Source organism: Apium graveolens, chromosome 1 (genome assembly GCF_009905375.1).
Source record: "Apium graveolens cultivar Ventura chromosome 1, ASM990537v1, whole genome shotgun sequence".
NCBI classification, from domain to species: domain Eukaryota; kingdom Viridiplantae; phylum Streptophyta; class Magnoliopsida; order Apiales; family Apiaceae; genus Apium; species Apium graveolens.
Window position 1 is genome coordinate 87,766,878 of NC_133647.1, and position 17,459 is coordinate 87,784,336.

General features: G+C 32.8%; 1 protein-coding gene across 3 annotated transcripts; it reads right to left on the bottom strand.

Moving 5' to 3' along the window:
- Positions 1-1,641: 1,641 nt before the first annotated feature.
- Positions 1,642-5,219, bottom strand: LOC141664954 (ribosome production factor 2 homolog). Of its 3 annotated transcripts, XM_074470925.1 has the most exons (8): positions 5,141-5,219; positions 3,880-3,958; positions 3,559-3,762; positions 2,578-2,823; positions 2,251-2,493; positions 2,073-2,138; positions 1,823-1,943; positions 1,642-1,780 (listed from the first exon to the last, which is right to left on the bottom strand). In XM_074470925.1, the coding sequence occupies exons 2-7, from the start codon at positions 3,946-3,948 to the stop codon at positions 1,824-1,826; spliced, it is 948 nt and encodes a 315-aa protein (XP_074327026.1). In that variant the 5' UTR covers positions 3,949-3,958; positions 5,141-5,219; the 3' UTR covers positions 1,642-1,780; position 1,823. The 3 variants fall into 3 exon arrangements, with proteins under 3 accessions (XP_074327026.1, XP_074327015.1, XP_074327020.1); XM_074470914.1 differs by having other exon boundaries at positions 1,642-1,943; positions 5,135-5,217; XM_074470919.1 differs by having other exon boundaries at positions 1,642-1,943; positions 5,102-5,176.
- Between the last annotated feature and the right edge of the window lie 12,240 nt (positions 5,220-17,459).

Here is a 17,459-nt window from a genome sequence, read left to right on the forward strand (position 1 = left end):
TTTGCTTTTCTGTCCAAATAGTTTGCTTTTAATATTATTTATGGACAAAAAAATTTACATCACCCGTTGATTGGTTTTAAAAAAATATATTAATTTGCTTAGGTACTCTCAACTTCTTTTTCACCACAAATATTTGATCAGTAATTTTTTTCACAAAAAAAGTAAACGAATGTAATGAAAATTAGCGGAAAATTTACGTTTTATTAAAAAATTATAACCCTAACCATGCGTAGCGGGCAAAAAATCTTAGTTTATATATAATGTGAAACCGGTTGAAATTGCAAAATACAAATGAGAGTATATGGAACACTTTATTGTATTGTTATTAAGTATTGTTCGGCATTAGGGATGGCAATCAGGTCCGTCGAAACGGGTTTAGTAAAAATCAAACCCGAACCCGAACCCAAAAAAACCCGAATCACTACCCGAACTCGAACCCGAACCTGTCGGGTTTTTTCGGGTTCAGGTTTATATCTCTACCAAATTGTACCTTAATTTCCACAAAATCTAGTGAAAGATTACTATGATCTGAGTTGAGCAAAGTGTTCGTATATCTGATGATATTGAAATTTTTGAGGTTGAATAAGAGGGTTCATAGAAAATATTGAATCATTCTTCTAAGAATAAAATAATTGATGAAATAATACAACAATCTTGGTGTTTAGTATACTTGTATCGAACATGCTGTTGAAAACATGTTTAATGATAATAGTACAATAATATTAGACTTTAATGCAATAATTTGTAAAAGGTAGAATTTTTTAGTAATAATATTAGTAATATATGATAATATATTATATCATTACTTTCAAAATATAAAATATTATTCATATATTAATACAGGTTTCAAATCGGGTGCGGGTGCGGGTTCGGGTTCAGGTCGGTACAAAATGGGTTTTGGGTCAGATTCAAAACGGTATGCCTTAAACCCATCCGACCCGAAAATGATTTGGGTTTAAACATCAAACCCGAAACCGTATCTAAACCCGAAATATTCATATTTGATAAAACCCGATTGAATTGGTACGAATCGATACAGATAGGGTATCCATCGATTCGGTACAAATTGCCTCATATTCTGCATATATGCATTTCCAATGTTTTAAGTTCATGTGAATCAGCACTTTTCGTTTCTGATTAACTTGACGATTTTTCTAAAATGAGTTGTTTGTCAATATCATGCATCTTAACAAGTTGTTTATCAATTTCCGTCCAGTTTGAGTTGTTGCTACAGTCGCCAATTTGGAGGTGAGGTTGTTGGGGAACTTTGCTACCAGGGACGTTTATGGATTTGTTGGTGCTAGCAACAGCAAATTAGACATGGGCAATGCAGCAACAGCAAATTAGACATGGGCAATGCAATAAGTTCGCTCTTTGTTAGAAGGCCAGATAACGGGGTCGAACAAGGACCTCATGGCATGATTACATTCTCTAAATCATGAGCAGACCTGAGGACATTAATTCAGGGGAGATTCGTAGAAAGTTACCAATACAATCAGGTGTACTTTCATTTGTTTCTTGACAAGTCCCTCTACATAATTGTCATCTTCTGTGCTAAGGCAGGTACTAAGATTCTCAGGACATACATAGAACGGGTCGAATGGGATCAACTTAACGATCAATTTTAGGAAGTTGTAGAAGAATGCACAAATACTTGAATCATATTTATGCTTAGTCCAAAGTCTCTAGCTACGAAAACTAAAAGGGATGACAACACTGACTCAACAAAGAGATCCATCTCTGTGTAAATTAAGTGTACATCCAGAATAACTTGTGTTTCAAGACAACAATAAGATGAAATTTTACAAAATTCTCAAAGAGAATTAAGAATCTTGTTGCTTGGGCTTCTTATCGACATGTGTTTTTCCCTCACCTTTAGTCTTAGCTTCACGGCGCTCCCTTTTTAATCCTTTGGATTTGTTAGGCAGTGGCACACTTCCAACCTATACACACAATTATAAAAAATAACAAAAAAAAAGAGATAGAATTTAAAGACATGCTTTATTGATTGATCAATATCATCATCCTATTTGTGAATGACTGTCCATCAAAGAGATTGTTATCTCACTCACCTGTTGATCCGGAATATAAACTTTTCCAATTTTTCCTTCAATTACGTCACGGCTAACATTTTTCTCCTGATTCAGACCAGAAAAAATTATTGATGTCAAAAAACAAGGCAGCAGGTGACGGGGAGCTGGAGATAAAAAGGTGAGCATTATTACAAAAAGGTTAATATAGAAGTCAAACCTTTCTTATTTTCAATTCGGGAGCAGTTTTCATAGATTGCTTTCTTAAGCTTTCATCAGCAAGACGATGTCTTCTAATAACCAAATCCATGGATGGACCAACTTCTACCAACTCCATCCTTGGCACAATGGTACCAGACTTTTTCATTCGCAGTGCACAATGAGTGAAAAATACCTTACTTGAAGACACAGCTGTACACAAAAAAACACGGTCTAGGCCAGCAAGGTTCAGATTTGTCACAACCTACAATCACATACGTTAGATAATGACACTTACAGCACATATGTGAATGCAAAAAATAAATATTATGGGCCAAAAGAAGAACACCTGTCCATGAAACAAATCTAGCAACACTTCTTTGATATGTTTCAGTTCTTCAACGTTTTCAAATCCTTCCCCAATAAAAGCAAAGAAAGGTTTTGACCCAATGAGAGGAGCGAATTTCTTATCATATGAGAATGAATGCATGCTTTTGAAATTTTCAACCCCAACCTCAACAAGATCATATATGTGATGGTCATAAGTGCGGCCTATAACAAGGTTGTCAGGCCGTTTTTTTGAGTGAGAACCAAACTGCAGAAACCAGGAACAAGAAATTTGATAGACATCTCAGTTATTAATCTATAGTAATAGGGTATACGACAGGATTAAGTATTATTCGTAACAATATAATTATACATAATTTATTCGAATACAGCCGGTCCTTTCACAAGCTCAAAGGTCTGCATGGAATTACGAAACATTTTAAATTTAGTAACTCTTAAAGGTCTGTTTGGAACTGAGAAATATAAAAGAAAAGACAGAAAAAAGTTCTGTATCAGTACATGATTAGCGTAACTTAGGAACTATGAAACATTATTATGCGACACAGAGATATGCACTAGACCGGGATAACTTGATATAGAGGAACAATCTTGATATTAGATAAGTAAATTTTCCTCAAATAAAACACACTTTGCCTTCTATGAGAGTTTTTTCACCCATCTACCAAATTTAACCTAGTCTCTGGTGTTTCTTTTTTCCAATAATTTGTCAAAATGTCAAGCATATCAAAAAAAAAAATTAATTCATCACAATATTAATATAGTCTCTATTGCGTCTCTAACTAAAAACCTTCAATACTTTAAGAACTTGAATTATTTTCTACTAATACCAATTATTACATAGGAGCTCATTCATACACTCACACACACACACACATATATATATACACATTCTTTTAGGTTATTTAAAAACTTAAAAAGTTATATCAAATGTAATAAAACATTATAAACTATAAGAGAAGCAATCTCTTATGTTTGGGCTTACCACAAAAAGGCTGCAATCAGTTTTAAGAGAGTAAAACTCTAGTGAAGTTTCACCGCCACTCTCAAATGGTCTAATATTGTCATTTCTCTTAGTATATTTAACAGCATTATCCTTTTTCAGATGATAAATCTCAGTCAACACTGAATTTATTACATTGCTGGTTTTTGTGCCGTGAAGTATTAGAGATTTCTTTCCGGTTTCAACCTGCAACAATTAGTTTAAGGTTTATTACCAATTTCACGAAGCACATATAATTCTTTTATCGTACAACGAAGCATTTCAAATTAATCCACAAAGAGAGAATTAGTACTCAGTACTCACAAGTTTGGGAGCAATTTTTTTTAGCTCTCTTCTGGCTCTTCCTGTCTTGGGGGTTTTTATATGCAACATGATCGGTTAGCTGCAAAAAGGAATACAAAACAGTAAGAGGAGAAGAAATTGTTTCTTAGCAAAATTCAATTTTGATCATAAAATGGTATGCTCAACAATAGCGATTTCACAAAAAAAGTATAGCAGCCTTGCATGCCGTCTATATTCCCTTATCATGATTGAGGTGAAGTATAGAGAAAAAGAACAAATCGGGAGGCTGCTCTACATACTTCGATTAGCTAACATAAACCTTGCACCAGTTGTTCTTAGTATAAGAGACAGCAGATTGAGAAATTTTATACCCACTTTAGTAAAAGAAAATGACTTTCCCGTTGTTCAATTTGTACAAAGTGTAATTTCATAAAATTTGAAATATTGTAAACAAATAACTCTGAAACTCAGCTACTTTAACAGAATGAAATTCATAAAATTAAACAACTCAATGAACTGTATATAAATACCAATAATTCTTAACATGTCGAAAAGCCTACACAGCTATCCAATGTAATGTAATTTATTACCAGTCAATGAACCGTAAGGACCTAAAAGCCGACAACACAAATGATGATATGTCATGCTCTGTTGGGCTAAAACACAACTGCACAAGAAACAAACGCCATACCATCCTAAACCCTAAACTCTCACGTCATAACAACCCAAGTACCTAACTCTTCCCCTTTCAGTAATCTTACAATTCTGGTCCCAGACTATACACGACCATAACTTATCAAAACTCCAATCAAAAACTACACGTAAATCTAATTATACTTGAAAACTAAATAAACATATACCCTTTGTCCAAAAAACAACAGGTAGAAAAAATCCTATAACATTACTTTAAATAAACATGAAAGCACTAGTTTTTATTAAACAATTATCACCAACCTGATCAACTTGTTTTCTCGGGCACCCAAATTTAAACTCGCCTACACACTAAAATAATAAATAATTTCGACAAAGATCAAGCAGCCTAATCACCAACCTAATAAAATCAATAATTATAGAAACCACCATTGCTAAATAAGCTCAAATCATAACAAATTAATCAAAAATTCAACTTTAATAAACAAATAAAAAAACCACCTAAAACTGGACAGAGGTTATAAACAAGAAATTGAGCAAGAACCAATCAAAGAAACAAACATAAACTGATAAAATAAACATAAATACATACATTTATACAATTAAATGAAAGAACTAGTAATACCAATACCAAAGAGTAAAGTTTGATGTTTTTCACGTTCTTGCTTGAAGCGCCAATGTTTATTTCTATGTAGTTTGAACTCTTAGGGTTTTAGCCCCTTTCGGCTTTTTCTCTTGGGCCTGTTTTTTGACGGCCCAATTACGGAAACATGAAACTATTCTATTTGTTTGGGTGTTTTTATGACAACTAGCCCGACTATTTTTGAGATTTTGTATAATTTTTGAATTTCAGCTTGCGCGGATTTTATTTGAAAATTAAATATATAATTTTTCGTAATTTATTTAAAGTGACACGTCAAATATCACTCAAAATAACTTATACTTAACTATGGTTTAAACCGTTGAGTGATGAAATGTTGTGAAGTATTTACAGTTTTTTTTAAACTTTGATAATTCTAATTATGATATATATTTTAGGTATATTTAATATTTTAATTAAATATATGTTAATGCTAATTGTAATTTTTTGTAGGTCTGATATTTTTGGATGTAAGATAATTAAAATTTGTTGTATTTGAAATCAACAATGTGTCCGTCCAAATTCAATAATATTATACTAAAGAGTCAGTACACTATTGTTATATTCATGATGATGACGTGTAGTTAAAAATTTTGAGATGATAAATATTAGCTATTGAATTGATTTTATAAAAAATACCAAACACCTTTTATTGATATTAGACGAATATATCTCAAAAAATGGGCCATATTTCAAATTTAAATTAAGCTGAAGTATATCTAATATTTTTTGAAAAAAATGGGTCAAGTTATGATTTTGAATTCAATTGAAGTGCACTGACCCTTTATAATTGTGACCTATATATATTTATATGTGAATGCTAGCCTATATATATATATCTGATTTTATATTTAGTTAATTTTAAAAAAATATAGGAATTTGTTGAATTTAAATTATGTAAAAAGGTTTAAAATATGTTTTTTAACTTAAAAATGATTAATAAATAAGGTTATGATTTTAACGTTGAAAGGATATCTTCGATATATTATTTATTGCGGTATTTTTACGATTAAACATAAAATTTAAATACACGTATATTCTCTCCATTAGAACATGAATTTAACTGATCCAAATCAAGTCAAAATAGTCAAACTAGTAAAATTATTTTCAAGTATATTAATATAAAAGAGATATTCCACTATTTTAAAAAATCAAAATTATATCGATATTGAATATATCTCTAAGACAATATGATCAAAGAATAATTATCAAGACATGATATATCTTAGATCTCGGTTGCAACATCAATAAGGCAACAAGTTCGAAAAAGGGATATATCAGAAATATTCCTTGGAAGACTCATGCTAATAAAAAATATTTTATTCTTCGCTCTAAAATATATTTTTACATCCATAAAAATAGTTTTTATTCAAAGTTTATTAATATTCATGATTAAAATATTAATATCAATTTTTATAACCCATTCCATGTACTTCAAGTAATTTTCTCTCGTTTCGTAAAACTAGCATTTCTCGGAGAAAATTATTCAAAAATACTCAAAAATATTTCCTACCATCCAATATATTTTATGTATTAGGAAATATATTTTAAGTATTTATTCAAGTCAAAACTTTGGTCAAAGATCCATATATTTATTTTCAAGACCACTGGTATTTTTACTCGGAAGAAAAGGCTGACGGGACCATTTTAAATCTAGATAAAATCTTCCCCTCACTAGAATGACTTTAAATTTGGTATGGATTGTAACGTCTGAGAAATATTATGTAATTATTTCATCAATAAATAATTATTATGTGATTTTATGTGAATTTTGGTGAATTGTTTGATAATTGATATTAATATTTGGATGTTTATTTCTGATAAAAATGAGATATTTAATTTTTAATTATCCATAATTAAATGTAGATAATTTTGGGTATTTTTCTGGTAATTTTTGGACTATCATGTGATTTTATAAGAATTTATAGAATTAATAATGATTATTTTTACATAATTATAAAATTACTGTTTAGAATCCGAAATCATCCCACTTCAACCGTTTTTTGCGTTTTTACAAGCCAAAACTCTTCCGAAAACTCCTTCCTAACCTAATCTGGTAATTCTGAACACTTTTTATATTTTGACTTTCTCGATCCGGGGTACGGTTTGACCTGTACGAGTCCCGGTGTGAAATTTCCGATACGCAAATCATTTTATAGATCGATAAAAAAATCCGGATTCTCGGAAGACGAGATAATATTATTTTATTTTTGCATAAAGTATTTTATAAGAATCTCTGTTTTGATAATTATCCAATTCTGATATTAAAATCGTATCGTCTTTTTAGTTACTTAGCGGCTAAGTAATCTATTTTCGGATCTGATTTTTAAATGTAATTATCAAATTATTAAATAAATAAGATATGTGATGATTATGTCAGCTATGTGTCGCTGTAGTATTAATTGTTTGGGATTTGTTGGATGTGGAGATTAATTTTTGTCATTAATTATCGAGCTATATAAATTTAATTCATTTTTAAAGTAATTTTATCGAATATTCATTCTTATAAATGCTAAAATTCTTTCTAAAATTATTTTTGTTGCTTTATAATTTTATTTATTATTTTTAGGAATTTATAAAATTTAGAAATCAATATTTTATTGATTAATTATTTTTAACTGATTTTCTGACTTTATTAAATTGTAAAATCTGTATTTAATTCCAGAATTTTTCAAAAATTACGAAACTCATATTTTAATAAAGTTTGGAATATTCCGAGAATTTTAAAATTATTTCAGGAATTTTTGGGATTAATTTCACCCGCACGTTATTTTGTTAATTATTAAAAAGCAGGTACAAGTTGCGTTTTAGAAATTGTTTAAAAATTTCAAAATTTATATTTTTATAAACTTCGGGATATTTCTAACATTTTAAGACTATTTTCGCGATCTTCTGAATTTATTTTAAGTACAGCTCAGTTCGTTAATTATATAATGCAGGTATAAGTCGCGTTCCAAAATTTATCTAAAAATTATGAAATTCATGTTTTATTAATTTGGCGATATATATATATTTTTTTAAATTATTTTCACAATTTTTCGAGTTTATTTTTATACAACATGGTTCGCAAAAAAATCAAAATGCGGTGTTAAATTACGATAAATAAAAACAGACAAACACATAAGTACTATTATTCTTATCCCGTTTTCATTCGAGAAAATTCTCGAAACCTCTCTTTTCTCTCGATGCACTGTAATTCTCTCTCGCTCTGTTCAATCTCTCTTAATCTCTCTCGTTTTAATCCTGGTCCTCTCCTCTCTCCAGTCTCTATATCTCTATGTTCTCTTTTATTTTTCCCCTCTTCCTCGACTATTCTGTTTCTGGTGAGTTTTTCCGGCCAGCTTGTCTTCTTTCCGGCCGCATGTATTTGATTACCACTTCCATTCGTTTGGGTCTTGATTATGTATATACATATGCACTTGTATGTGTGTATTTCTGTCGGGTTTTACTATGGTTTTCTTCCTGTTGCCGCCGCCTCTCATCGGAAACGATGTGGACGGTGGCGCATGGCTACGTTTTTCTGGTAACCCTTTTTCCGATTGCAATTGCTTTGTTGCAGTTGACTGTTGCCTTGTTGTTGTCTCTATTCCGCGTTGCCCTTGTTATGTTGCCGTCTGGTTTCTTTACTTGTTTGGTAACGCGTGTGCGCGTGTTTCCCTACTCTGTTTTTGCCAATTGGAATTATGAATATTGATGGAATAATTAAATTATTTTGCTAATTCTCTGCAGAATTATTTGATTAATTTATGAAATAATTGTTTTCGTGTGGGAAAATATTAATGGAATCGGTGAAATTCACGTAGGACGTCCGATATCAACGGAAACCCGTGAATTTTACCGGCGATGAGCCTCGGCGAGCCGACGGTGGACCGTGATGAATTAATTCTGAGTCCTAACTTATAAATAAATAAAAATTAAAATTAGTTTGTGAAATAAATTTCGAAACGAAAAATGAATAATAAATAATTGTAAATAATGAAAATGTATCGGTGGTTGAGACTTGCGAATTTGAAATTGGATTGGTTGTTGTTTGTTGTTTTGATGGATGTCGAAATGATTCGACGGGTATGCCGATAAATAAAGGAAACGCTGCCCGATTTTCGGGAAAATAAATTCCGAAAATACGGGAACGTAACCTGTAATTGTCGGTAACGTCGAACGAGGATATAATTGAACTTTATGAAACCTATTTATGTGACGTGAAAAGATATTTTGTGAATAATCGATTACCCTATTTTTCAAAACGACAAACATACGTATTTTCTGAAATTAAATACCGAACCGAGTTTCGAAGATGTGAACCATAATTGCTCTGTGTATTTCGATAATACAAAATATGAATTCGGTTATGAAATCGTATGGGTAGAATAGGATAACGATTTGATGTTAAGCTTAAGTGGTTATCTGAATTAGGGTATTTCAACCTTGTAGTGTTGGATTTTTAAACGCAGCGGGGGCATGGTAAAATACTTTTACACATATAAAATCCAAATAAAAGCATATAAATCGTGGTAAAAATATAGGGATCGATTACTAACCTTTAATATGCGATCCAAAAGCAACGTTCGGAGATCCTTAGCAGCTGCTCCTCAAACGTGAAGCACTCCACCGGTATCCACCAAGAAAACGACGTTAAGGAGGAGGAGGAGGTGAAGAGAATTTGGTTTTCTAAAACTTTTGGATTTTTGGGTTAGAATAAAAACAGGGTTTATAATAGTATATTTATAGGCAAAATTTTCAGCTGAAATTTTCCCATAAATATTATTATTATTATCCCATTTATTATTCTCATTAATAATTAAAACACCTTTTAATTATTAATCCTTTTTCTAAACACTTTAGAAATAATTCTCTCTCTTGATTTAATTTCCAAAAATTAAATCCTTAATTAATAATATTAAGAACTTTTCTTAATTAATTTATAATCAATTAAATCTCATTTAATCAATTATTAAATTTGCCAATTAATTATTTATTTCATAAATAAATAATTATCAGCCATTATTAATTAATTCATCCAACATTAAATCATTCTCTTTTTATGGTGTGACCCTGTAGGTTCAATATTAAGCCGGTAGTAGAAATAAATAATAATAAAACTATTTTATCATTATTTATATAAATTTTCTAATTTATTAAATATGATTAATTAATTAATCACATTTATTCTACATCGTGAGGGATACTTCTCAGCATATCGCGACTATCCGGATAATTAATCACATTTATTCTACATCATGAGGGATACTTTTCATATTATCCGGATAGTCGCGATATGTTGAGAAGCATCACTCACGATGTAGAATAAATGTGATTAATTAATTAATCATATTTAATATATTAGAAAATTTATATAAATAATGATAAAATAGTTTTATTATTATTTATTTCTACTACCGACTTAATATTGAACCTACAGGGTCACACCATAAAAAGAGAATGATTTATTGGTGGAGGAATTAATTAATAATGGCTAATAATTATTTATTTATGAAATAAATAATTAATTGGCAAATTTAATAATTGATTAAATGAGATTTAATTGATTATAAATTAATTAAGAAAAGTTCTTAATATTATTAATTAAGGATTTAATTTTTGGAAATTAAATCAAGAGAGAGAATTATTTCTAAAGTGTTTAGAAAAAGGATTAATGATTAAAAGGTGTTTTAATTATTAATGAGAATAATAAATGGGATAATAATAATAATATTTATGGAAAAATTTCAGCTGAAAATTTTGCCTATAAATACACTATTATAGACCCTATTTTTATTCTAACCCCAGAAACCCAAAAGTTTTAGAAAACCAAATTCTCTCCACCTCCTCCTCCTCCTAAAAGTCGTTTTCTTGGTGGATACCGGTGGAGTGCTTCACACTTGAGGAGCAACTGCTAAGGATCTCTGATCGTTGTCTCCGAATTATTTTTAAAGGTTAGATTCGATCCCTCGAATTTTTATTCACGATTTATATGCTTTTATTTGGATTTTGTATGTGTAAAAGTGTTTTGCCATGCCCCGCTGCGTTTAAAAATCCAACAATGGTATCAGAGCATAGGTTGTATGCATATAGATCTGTGGTAAAAATTTCAGAATTTTATGTGCTTGTATGAATTAATTATGATTTTTACAAGTTATATTATGGATTAATTTTGCCTGATGAGAAATCGTTTCTCAGAATAATTTTGAATGTTGATCTGGGTTCTACAAGTGTTGTAGATCGTCTGGATATTTTTTTCATAATTTTAGGATGTATAGATTTTTTATTATGAATTTTTGAAGTTCTAACAATTAAATTCGTAATTAAATAAATCATATATTCATATATATATGAATTGTTTGTATGTATATATCTGTGTTGTTGCTGCTGTTATTTTTAAAGACTATGTCTGCTGCACGGAAAAAGAAAGAGCTGGACGGCGGCACGCTGTTCAAGGAGAGAGAAAAACGGCGGCTGACTGTAACAGGACGAAGGAGCGCGCGTCGACCACGCGCGCGTGGGGCTCACGCGCTGGCGTGCCACGTGCGGTGCGTGGAAGACACGCGCTGGTGACGTCATGCTGATGTCATCAGATGACGTCATGCTGACGTCAGCATAGGGGTTAGGGGCGCGTGAGGCGCGTGGGCGCGCGGGCGCGCGTGGGGAAGGTTTGACACGCGCCTGACAGCGCGTGTGCGCGTGGCGGCGCGTGGGACACCTTCTCGGGGCGCGTGAGGGCGCGTGGAAGCTCAGAATTGGGTGATTTTGGTGCCGTTGGATTTGTCTTTTCAAGACGCTTCTAATGGTATATTACATGATATTTTATAAAATTGTTTCGAACTGTTTATAGCTAACAGAAGTGTTTTTAAGCTGTTTTTAACTGTTTAAATTGCTTTTAAATGCTTCATGTGATACATAGAGATGTATAATGCTTAGACTAATGTGCTAGATGATATAACATGCCTACCTTGATGTTTATTCATGTTGATATATGTGATATATGCTTAGTTTATCATGCGATGATAGATTTAGGTGAACTTAAATGAACATAAGGCGTTTGTTAGACAACCTAATATAGTGAAATTGTTTCATAACCTTAAGAATTATATTATGAATACAATCATGAGATTCTTGTGTTTGTGAAACACGTAATTGAATATGAATTTTCGATATGAGAGAAAGGATGATTCTGTCAACAACAGATTTCTATCTGTAAGAAAGGGTTATTAAGTGACGCCTCTTGACAATGCTCCACCCGATCTGGGAATCGTCTGATTATTGATTATTGATTTGAAATATTTAATTTAAAAGGAAGAATCTCTTTATAATATGATTATGATTGTGACGTAATATAATCCCTCTAAAATTAAATAATATCAAGTAGTAATTGGCCAATGATACAACGGGCTTGTGTCGGTCATAGCCTTCCAACATGATAGAAAGTAGTTCTTATTTTTGAATCATTGTCATTTCGTGCCACAGCCGAGGGCTTTGATTTCGAAATAAGAAATACTTGTCTATTACATAGAGATGTGTACATTGAATAAGAATCTAAAGGTCGTTACGTGCCACAGCCGTGGGCCTTTGGGGACTGATTCAATAATACGGAATGTTGGGTTAGACTTGACTTAGAATATTGAGTTTGTCGTGCCACAGCCGTGACTCAATTATTCAAGAGGCTAAAGTTTGATTAGGGAATAACATGAGACGTAATTGACAAGAGTTGTCTGCCTATTGAACATTACATGGCGTTTCGTGCCACAGCCGGGGTTGTGTAATGGAATGTAGGATCCCTATTCCCACTAGCATTATGAATGCTTAATTTTTCATGTAGGGGGTTGAATAAATTAGGAAAACTAGTGGGAGCCACTTATGAATAAAGGCCCGATTCATATAGTGTTTTGAAATGAAATCGAATATTTTCTAAGTATTGTTATGTGTTTATCATTTACAGATTTACTTTGTACGTTATGTCTTCTGCACTATCACTCAGGAGCATACTGGATGCTCACAAATTGACTGGTCCTAATTATGCTGACTGGCTTCGAAACTTGAGAATTGTTCTCAGGATTGAGAAGCTGGAATACGTGATTGACTCACCTAAGCCTACTGAACCTGCTAGTGATGCACATAATGATGAACATGTTGTGTATCGTAAGTGGATAGATGATGCAAATGTTGCTCAATGCATCATGCTAGCTTCCATGAACATTGAGCTACAGAAGCAACATGAGCATATGGATGCTCACACTATCCTCATGCATCTACAAAAGTTGTATGATGTGGCGGGGAGGACAGCTCGATATGAGATATCGAAGGAGCTGTTCGGTTGTAGGATGTCTGAGGGATCATCTGTGAATGACCATGTGCTTAAGATGATCAATTTGATTGAACGTCTTGGACAACTTGGTTTTGCCATGGATGGGGAGCTGAGCCAAGACTTGGTCTTGCAATCGCTTTCGAGTTCGTTCTCGCAGTTTGTTGTGAACTTTCATATGAATAAGTTGGATGTCAGCCTGCCTGAACTCCACAACATGTTGAAGACTGCGGAATTGAATTTTCCCCCTAAGAAGAGTTCTGTTCTTCTAATTGGTGAAGGTTCCAATCCTAAGAAAAGGAAGAGGAACCCTTCCAAGAAGAAGAAAGTAGGTGAGAAAACGCCGGTTCCACCAAAAGCTGAAGACCCCGAGAGCAAAGTTGTTTGCTTTCACTGTAACAAGGTGGGGGCACTGGAAGAGGAACTGCAAGGTTTACCTTGCAGAATTGAAGAAGAAGGGTAGTGAGACTACCACTTCTGATTCAGGTATGTTCATGATAGAAGTGAATATGTTATTTCTACTTGGGTATTAGATACCGCCTGTGGTTCTCAAATCTGCAATTTGTTGCAGGGACCAAGGAGAAGTAGGACTCTTGAGGAAGAGGAGGTGATTCTACTGATGGGAAATGGAGCAAGAGTTGCTGCTGAAGATGTAGAATCATTTCATTTACATAGGCCTACGGGCAAGACTATTGTTTGAAATAATTGTTATTTTGTTCCCTCGATTGTGAGGAATATTATTCCCATGTTAGACTTGGGTGGATTTTTCATTTATTATTGAGAATAATGAATGTTCTATTCTTAGAGATAATATTCTTTATGGATGTGGTACTTTAAATAATGGTCTGTATATATGTGACATAATTTACTTCAGATTGAACAAACTAATAAAAGAAAAGGGATGATGAAAATCTCACTTTATAGTGGCACTGCAGTCTCCATTTAGTAGACATGTAGAGAGGACTGCAAATTTGCTAGGAATGGTACACACAGATGTATGTGGACTAATGTCTAAGCAAGCCGTGGGAGAATTTTCATACTTCATTACTTTCATAGATGATAGATCTGGATTCGGATATGTGTTTGATGAAACACAAGTCTGAGGCCTTTGAAAAGTTCAAAGAATATAAGTATGAAGTGGAGAAACAACCAAACATAGTATTATAACTCCTCGATTAGATCGAGGTGGTGAATACTTGAACGGAGAGTTTCTGGATTATCTCAAAGTAAATGGTATAGTCTCCCAGTGGACTCCTCCAGATTGGAATCTGAAAGGAGAAATCGAACTTTGTTAGACATAGTCCGGTCCATGATGAGCTATGCAAATCTTCCAGTATTCCTATGGGGTTATGCATTGGAAACCTCAGCATATTTACTGAATATGGTGCCTTCCAAATCTGTTCCTCAAACTCTGTATGAGATATGGAAAGAAAGGAAACCGAGTCTTAAACACGTTAAGATTTGGGGATGTCCAGCTTATGTCAAGTAAGTTGACCCAAATAAGCTGGAATATCGATCCGTAAAATGTAGTTTTATGGGATATCCTAAAGAGACTTTAGGGTATTACTTTTGCACCGATCATCGGGTGTTTGTCTCCAGACATGCTACCTTCTTGGAAAAGGAGTTTATCCTTGAAGGAAACAGTGGGAGCAAAATTGAACTTGATGAAGTTCAAGAAGCACAAACTACTACGGTTCAAGTGGAAACACCTTTTCTGACTGAACAACCTTTTGTGAAACAGCCCATTCATAGATCAGGGAGAGTGTCTCGCCAACCTGAGAGGTATTATGGCCTTGTCATTGAGAATGACAATGAGTTGTCGATCATTGATGTTGACGACCCTGTGACCTATAATGAGGCTATGAGTAGTGTTGACTCAGAGAAATGGCATAGTGCCATGAAATCCAGAATGGAATCTATGTATACGGTATACAAAAGATAGATTATAGCAGATGGCCAGGTGGAGACCTTTAAGGCCAGGCTTTTGGTAAAAGGATTTAAACAAAGGCAATGGATTGACTTTGATGAAACCTTTTACCTGTAGCCCTGTTAAAATCAGTTCGGATTTTGCTTGCGAATGCTGCTTACTACGACTATGTGATCTGGCAAATAGCCAGATGGTTTTCTTTCCAAGGGAAATGAAAACCTAGTGTGTAAGCTGCTGCGAACCATATGTGGTTTAAAGCAAGCTTCTCGAAAGATGGAACATTCGTTTTGATGAGACAATCAAAGAGTTTGATTTTATCAAAAACGTAGATGAACCATGCATCTACAAAAGGGTTAGTGGGAGCGCGGTAACATTTCTTATATTGTATTGAATTAGAGTTGACACACATAACAACATAGCAGACCCACTCACAAAGCTACTTTATGAAAGTCACTTTGATCGTCAAGATGGGTATTAGATACCAGAGTGATTGGCTTTAGTACAAGTGGGAGATTGAAAGGAATAAGTCCTAAGTCCAATCAGGTATTAGGATTTAGGAATAACTTTTATGTAATCTGTTTTGATTTCATTGATATTAATAAAGACTTGTTTTGTTTTTATTACGGGCTCTATCTATTTAAGTGTTTAAATAAGATATACCATAGTTTAGAGTAAAGCTTTTTATGGATTATGATGAGATCATAATAGTGAGACCTAAAAAGATGATAACTCTAAACTTAAATAGTTCCTGGTCATAGGATTACTAATTGGTAATTAATAATCCGCAAAGATCGGTACATACTATGCTTGCTTCATTATGAAGGATGTCTGTTCTCATAGACATTTGTGTGGTGACACTATAGCTAGTATGTAGGTGCTTATTATAGAATAAGTTCACTGAACATGACTCGCCTAGCTGAACAACTGATGGAGTTCACTCACGTGTCAGCAGTTGTTCGCTTAGTGATAGTTGTACAAGTATCCTTAGACTTGAGGTCATCATAGTCATCTTGTGTACACTGAACTATGCTTTGGTTTAGTTCTTAGTCTCCAGGGACAATTATTAGGGCTCTTCTGGGTATAGGAATTTGTACATGAAGATAGTGTATGATCAATAAAGGATCTACCCCTTCCAGTGAAGGAAGCGAATGTTCAAGGCTGATCCACTTATGCTAGTTCAGGAATCTCTGGCCAGAGTGAATGAAATTAGAAAGGAGTTTCTAATTTGCATAGAACTACGCATAGTAAATGGTAAGCAAGTGATTGAATTAGATAGGCTTGACACGAGATCCATGCCTTGTATTTAATCGGGACATTGTAGGGTAGAAGGAGTTTATTGTACGATAACTATTCACTGACAGGTTCTTGGTATTCTAAGCAGTGAATTCATATTATCCGGATAGTCGCGATATGTTGAGAAGCATCACTCACGATGTAGAATAAATGTGATTAATTAATTAATCATATTTAATAAATTAGAAAATTTATATAAATAATGATAAAATAGTTTTATTATTATTTATTTCTACTACCGGCTTAATATTGAACCTACAGGGTCACACCATAAAAAGAGAATGATTTATTGGTGGAGGAATTAATTAATAATGGCTAATAATTATTTATTTGTGAAATAAATAATTAATTGGCAAATTTAATAATTGATTAAATGAGATTTAATTGATTATAAATTAATTAAGAAAAGTTCTTAATATTATTAATTAAGGATTTAATTTTTGGAAATTAAATCAAGAGAGAGAAATATTTCTAAAGTGTTTAGAAAAAGGATTAATGATTAAAAGGTGTTTAAATTATTAATGAGAATAATAAATGAGATAATAATAATAATATTTATGGAAAAATTTCAGCTGAAAATTTTGCCTATAAATACACTATTATAGACCCTATTTTTATTCTAACCCTAGAAACCCAAAAGTTTTAGAAAACCAAATTCTCTCCACCTCCTCCTCCTCCTAAAAGTCGTTTTCTTGGTGGATACCGGTGGAGTGCTTCACACTTGAGGAGCAACTGCTAAGGATCTCTGATCGTTGTCTCCGAATTATTTTTAAAGGTTAGATTCGATCCCTCGA

What these genes read in the sequence shown, in the direction of transcription:
- LOC141664954 (XM_074470925.1), bottom strand. Translation starts at nt 3,948, where the DNA reads ATGTTGCATATAAAAACCCCCAAGACAGGAAGAGCCAGAAGAGAGCTA. An exon ending in AAAAAATTGCTCCCAAACTT is followed by an intron (nt 3,763 to 3,879) that starts GTGAGTACTGAG and finishes TAATTGTTGCAG; the next exon opens with GTTGAAACCGGAAAGAAATC. An exon ending in TAGATTTGTTTCATGGACAG is followed by an intron (nt 2,494 to 2,577) that starts GTGTTCTTCTTT and finishes ATGTGATTGTAG; the next exon opens with GTTGTGACAAATCTGAACCT.